Below are 6,000 nucleotides of genomic sequence, written 5' to 3' on the forward strand. Positions count from 1 at the left end.
ATTCTTTCTCAAAACTAAATAAATAAACTTTAAAAAAAATAAAAAAAACAAATGAGCTATTGAGAAACCAATATTTTCACAGAGATGGGTGGTTCGGTTGTTTTACTTTTTGCTATTTGACTTTTGATACTCTTCAGAAATATTTTTCGCATCATAACACGTTGGCTGCAGCCTGGGAATAGAGCCTGTAAGTTGTGTTTTTGGGGGCAGCAGGATATCTCACCACAATCCAGGGCCCTGTGCTCTGGGGGAAGGTTTCAGTCGTTTATTTGAAAAGACACAAAATGTTGCTTTCTCCTTATACAAAACCAGGACCGATTTACTCCCACACCACTACTTACGACTGTCTTCGTTGCCATAAGAACACTTGGTGTGACGAGAACAGGGCAAGCGAAAGGGCGCCGCGGGACTGTCCGCAGCCTGAAGACCGTTCTGAGAACAAAAACGTAGTATCTTTTACAGCAGGAAGGTGATTTCACGTAGACAGTGGAGCAGGCCCAGGCGGCCCAGGACTGTCCTGACTTGTGCCCATCAGGGTCCCGGCACAAGTGTGGCCCTGCCTCCCTTTACCCCCTGGGGCTCCCGTCTGGGCAGGCGGCCCGGTGGCTGTCAGGAATGGGGGTAAATACGTGGAAACAAAACTGCGGAGTGAGGTCATTTTCAAGGGCTGGTAACTTTACTATATATTTTTGTCTTTTATTTCCCAGGATGATGATAAAAGCTTTAGGAGGGCACCTTCTTGGAGAAAAAAATTCAGACCAAAGGACGTTCGTGGCTTGGCTGCTGGGTCTGCAGAGACTCTCCCCGCAAATTTCCGGGTCACTTCCTCTCTGTCCTCACCCTCTATGCAGCCAAAGAAGATACAGCTGGACGGTACGTGACGTCCCACGCTGCCCCAGCCCCTCGGCGGTGGCACAGGAGGCTCGTTGGCTGGAACGACCTGATGCGTAACAAGGCGTTCGGGTGCTGTGGCGTGCTCAGGCTTGAATGCTCTAAGATTAACCCCAATTCTGCTTCTCAAAGTCTCACGGCGATAGAGATTGTTTTAACGTTCCTATCTGGTTGAATATTAGCGTATTCTTCCAACTACTGAAGCTAGGCTTCGTGGGTGTCCCCCGAGCGTCGGACCAGCACCCACGCTTGCAAAAGCTACGTATGTGATGGGCGGCCCTAGGGCGCTCGTTTATAAGATGGCAGCGCGGTGGCTTTCAAGCCGCGCTCCCCCCTCCCCCTCCCCCCCAGGACTGCCCTCCACACTGGAGGAGTGTCTGGAGCACAGTTCCCACCTCCGTCCCTGTGCTGCTTCTCCGTGTCAGTACATGTCATAAGAGGACGGAGAGAAGGAAGAGGGCGAGCCTGGGCTGTCCTCACGGAGCGCGGCCCGTCCTGTGGAACCCACATCGGCTGTGTAGTCGCCACGTCGGGTCAGGCCGGCGATCAGCCCTTGACCATCCTTCTGCTTTGCGGCCACGGCTGATGAGTTGAGTGATTTGTAGGCCGATCTCCCGGCTCCGATTATGCCCCACTCAGTGACCGCATCGGGAGCCAGATGCCTGGGTTAGAGCCCGGCTCTGCCACGAGGGAGGTGCATGGCCTTGGGCCCTGGGCCTCAGCGTCCCCGTCTGTAGAGTGGTCGTCGCCCTGGTGTCTTCCTCGTTGGTTGGCTGTGATGGCTCAGTGAGTCCCTCACAGGAAGCTTTTGGACAGGGTCAGGCATGTCCCGCGGGCCACTGCAGCGGTAGGCCTGTCACAGACAATCACGCTCACCCTCGATGGTCTTGGAAAACTGTACGAAGGACGTGGTTGTAGGAATCGTACGGTGTGGTTGTTACAGTTTCCTGCTATTAGCCCTGCCCGTACTTGGGTTTGTGAGTTTTGCTCTCGCTCTCCTCTGTAAAAACCAGGGAAAGTAACTTATGTAAGGCCTTTACTGAGCTTTGAGTGAGGGCAGCATTTTCATTAAAAAACTCTTTCTCTTTGCCAGACTTCAGTAATATACTTAATGAGGGAAAAACCCAACTTTTTAAAAAATAGCATTTTCCTCGTGGAGCCCATAGATAATTTTTATAAGTTTTCGTTGTAACTTAGCCTCCGCTGGTTGGCTACCCTGACCGCCCTCTGATTTTCCTCACGGCCTTATTACCATCTCCATCTTCAAAAACCACGTCTTGCGGGTTAAGTGTCAACGGTGATGTTTGGATTAGAGTTCGGGTAAACATGACTCTAGAAAAAGGCGTGGGGAGCGTGTCGCGTGGCAGGGGGCTCCACACCCTCGTGTGGTGACTGAGCAAAGCCAGCACAGCGGGCGTCTTCGTGGCTTCCTAAAGCAGAATGAGTGCGGGGGGGCCGCGGCGGGTCTCCCGGGACCTCCGCGTCGGGGGCTCATCCAGGTGGCCCGCGGCCGCCGGCGGCACAGCTCGCTCCCCGATACCTCAGCCGAATATTGACAGGCTGTGTTCCCGCGGAACCTGCCGGAACACGGAACATGGACTCGGGAGCCACACACACCCGCTGCGGAGGTTGGAAAACTTAGCCGTGCAGGGCGTTTGTTGACAACAGAAGCCTCTGTTTTCACGCTGTTTCCGGCAGGAGCCGAGGCCGGGCTTCAGTGCTCTTGGCCGAGTCGCTGTCCCGCACCCCCTCCGGGGAGGGCAGAGCGGGCATCAGGACGGCACTGGACTCGGTTTACCTTCACCCTTCAGTGGGCCGCTGGCATTCACTGGGTCATTCACCGCATACTCTCCTTACAGAGGATCGTTAGGGCTGAGGGAAAAGTCCGGAAAAGTCGAGAACTCTAGAGGGTTTAGGGGGAAGAGAGTTACCGTGTCAGGAGTCGTCACGCGTGCAGATGGACGCGGCGAAGTTGTTCTCCTGGCATCTGCCGCCCCGTTGCTGTTTTAGAGCGAACTCCCAGGGAGTCCCCAGGCCGCTCGGGGTGGAGAGAACCCCACTCGGAGGTGCCCCGGGAGCCCTCGGTGGGTGCTGCTGTGGGTTAGAATGTGCGCGGCTGTACTAGTGCTCTCGTGTGACGTTTTGAGACTAACCGCATGCTGTGTTTGCACGCCGCCCCTCGTGCTGCTGGTCGGAGCAGGCAGCGTTTCGGGACCGCAGAGGCTGGATTCCGCCACAGTCAGGACTTACTCCTGCTGACCCCCCCTGTGGTGAGTAGAGGGCACCGTCCGTGCAGGCCGCAGTCGGGCACCCGTGTCCTGTCCACGCGATGTCCTTGGGCGCCAGGAGAGCCCACGCAGGTTCACTTAGGGACTTTGAGAAATACACACACGCACAACACGAGCCTCTCTGCACCTGCTAAGAGGATCCTGGGGTTTGTGTGTGCTTATTACACTTAACAAAGAGGTTGGTGTGGCCTCAGTTTTTCAGGGGAAAACTGTATTTCCACTCTTTCCTTAAACAACAGAAGTTTGGCTTCAACGTCTGCTAATGTCTTTTGGGGTAGGGAGGCAGGATTGCAGCCGGAGCAGAAGGGAGCTGCTCTGAGCTGAGATGACCACTGCCCCCACCCCCCCCTTCCCCGCCCCGGTGTTCGGGAGCACGTGGCACTCGCCTCTGCCTGGCCTGGTGGAGCTCCCAGGTCGGCAGGCGCTGGCGGGCTTGTTTTAAATACACCTTCCCGAATGAACCAGGCCCCAGCGGATTCAATACCGTCATCACGTGAGTGACGGCGATAGCCTCTCAGTTGAGAGATTGGTTTTTAAAAACGGAACAGCATTACCATCTGAGGGGCTGAGTTTGAACATGGAGATTTCGGGTGTGGGCCCAGGAGCCCAGCCCTCTTCTCCCCTGCTCTGAGCGGGGCGGCTTTGTTCTGCTCTTCTTCTGTTTTCCTGTCTCAGCCACAATATTTGATTGGTGGGGGCTCCTGGCTGGCCCAGGAGGTGGAGCCTACAACCCTTGATCTTGGGGTAGTGAGTTTGAGCCCCACATTGGGTGTGGAGATGACTTAAAATCTTTAAAAAAAAGAATATTTGATTGGATTCTGTATGTTTTTTTTTTTTTTTAATTGGTAACTTTTAGTCGTATGCCAGAATGAAGTCAATCAAAGAATTCTCGATATGCAAAATGTTCATGTTTTCTCTAAATTCTCGAAGCGCTTAAAACAGGAAGGGAGGGGCGCGTGTGCTGGGTCCCACCTGGGGCCCTGGAAGGTGCTGTTCGGGCTGCTGTCTTAAGAGTCGTTCTCTTGCTTTTATTTTCCAGTTTACCCACACTACTTCTACCGGTGATCATGCAGCACTCTGAGTCCGGAGGGGACTATGTTGTAAAGTTCAGCGGGATCTTTAATCTGTTAATACTTGTTATATGGACCCTGAGATATTTTATTACAGAGTTTTTAATTAGTGAAGAATTCATGAATACCATAGAGAAAATATTTTAGAATTTAATGTTTCTTATATTTATGTAAACTTATGACTTCTTTTATATAGTTACTTACTTTTTCATGTATATCCAGGCTATAAATATCCTTTCCAATCAATTCATGTTCTTCTGTCTGAGTTTAGTCTTTCAAACGAATGTACTTGTAATGCTTGTATGTATAAATCCTATGAACAAATATAGGGCTTTTGTAAATTATGCATTTATTGTAATTATCATTGTTTAATTTTTTATTAATAAACCCTGACAGAGAAAAGGATTTTACCGCGTTTGTAAAATCATCGTGACACAGCGTGCATTTTCCTTTACAAATGTCACGTACAATCATTTTGAAATAATCAGACTTAATTTTGAGCAATTGTTGTATTTTAATGACTGACCTTAACTACACTTTTTCTAGCAAGAAATGCTTTATTCTGCAGTGTGAACAGATTAAAAATATCTGGTGTTAAATATCAGCTAATAAAACTGGGAGCGGAAGGGTTATCGCAACACTACGAGCATCTCCTAGGACCGGTGAGCCCTTTCAGAGCCTTGTCCCTGGGGGCTTGGGCAGCTTTTGCCTGGAGTGACCGGCAGGACCCGGGAGCTGAGGACCCAGAAAGCCTGGGCAGGGGGGCCTGGGCACCCCGAGCTCCCTGGCCCCAGAACTCTCAGAGGACCAATCAGGAGGAAGCACTGGGCTCCCACCGCGGGGCAGGGTGCTGGGTGCCCACCCAGGAGGAGGGCGCAAGATCCTGGAAATAATGTAGTGCCACTCTAATAAAGGCCTTATTGTTCTTACGGAAATCAACTTTTTACATTTGTTTGTAAACATGTTTAAAGAGTGGACCTCATCGTCCATTTGTAGATTTTGATGCGACAGCCATTTCGGTTTATAGAAGTAGCAAATGTAACTTACTTTTTACGCGGCATATTAAAAAGCCAGCAAGAAATGTGCTCAGATCATGGTGTGTTATTTATTATGCAGCTGATACAGAGAAATGGCATGTCTTTTTACATTTGGTTTCTGCTTTTAATTTACTTGTACAATTGACCGTTTCCGTTCTGTTTTTTCTATTAATCTTTTGTGAACTTCCTGATTGTGTAACAAAGTATGTACAGTCTACTTTTGAACTATTTTTATCACAGTATTATTTATTGCTGTCTTTCAATACAGTAGTGAAGCGTTTCCCACTGCCAATAAAGAATACTGAGCATAAGCTGCCGTTACCTTGAGAAGTGGCTGCTGTGGTTTTCTCTCGTGCTCTGGGCCACGGAGGCACTTTTGCCGCGTGGAAGGCCTAGTGTGGAAACCAGCTGATAGAATAACACAGCTGGAAGGTGGACGTACAGGATGGGGGTGTCCTCCGGAGGAGGGCCGGGTGTCGTGCCCCAGAGGAAGCGGCCCCAGAAGATCCGTGCAGCTGGGGGCCCAGGCGATAGGCCAGCAGGACCAGGGGACTGGTCCACGGACAGGGCCGGCTGAGGCCGCCCCTCCTCCGGGCCGACAGGAGGCAGCGGTGTGCATGCGTGTGCGCGTGCGTGCATCCGTGGGCACACGCACGCCTTCCACCCTGTCTCCACTCCGCTTCCATCCTCCGTGTGGGCTTTCCTCTCCTGCTG

The 6,000-nt window shown here is 51.4% G+C and overlaps 1 protein-coding gene across 2 annotated transcripts in view; it reads left to right on the top strand.

Annotated features, from left to right (window-relative positions):
- Window positions 1–5,338, top strand: part of PPFIA1 (PTPRF interacting protein alpha 1) — a 91,173-nt gene extending 85,835 nt beyond the window's left edge. For both annotated transcript variants that reach the window (XM_047877133.1, XM_047877132.1), the window contains 3 exons: window positions 708–873; window positions 3,092–3,161; window positions 4,219–5,338. In XM_047877133.1, the coding sequence (XP_047733089.1) occupies window positions 708–873; window positions 3,092–3,150 (225 nt within the window). In that variant the 3' untranslated portion in view covers window positions 3,151–3,161; window positions 4,219–5,338. The remainder of the gene's footprint in view (window positions 1–707; window positions 874–3,091; window positions 3,162–4,218) is intronic.
- The last annotated feature ends 662 nt before the right edge of the window (window positions 5,339–6,000 follow it).

The sequence above is a fragment of the Prionailurus viverrinus genome, chromosome D1 (assembly GCF_022837055.1).
Source record: "Prionailurus viverrinus isolate Anna chromosome D1, UM_Priviv_1.0, whole genome shotgun sequence".
Taxonomy (NCBI): Eukaryota; Metazoa; Chordata; class Mammalia; order Carnivora; family Felidae; genus Prionailurus; species Prionailurus viverrinus.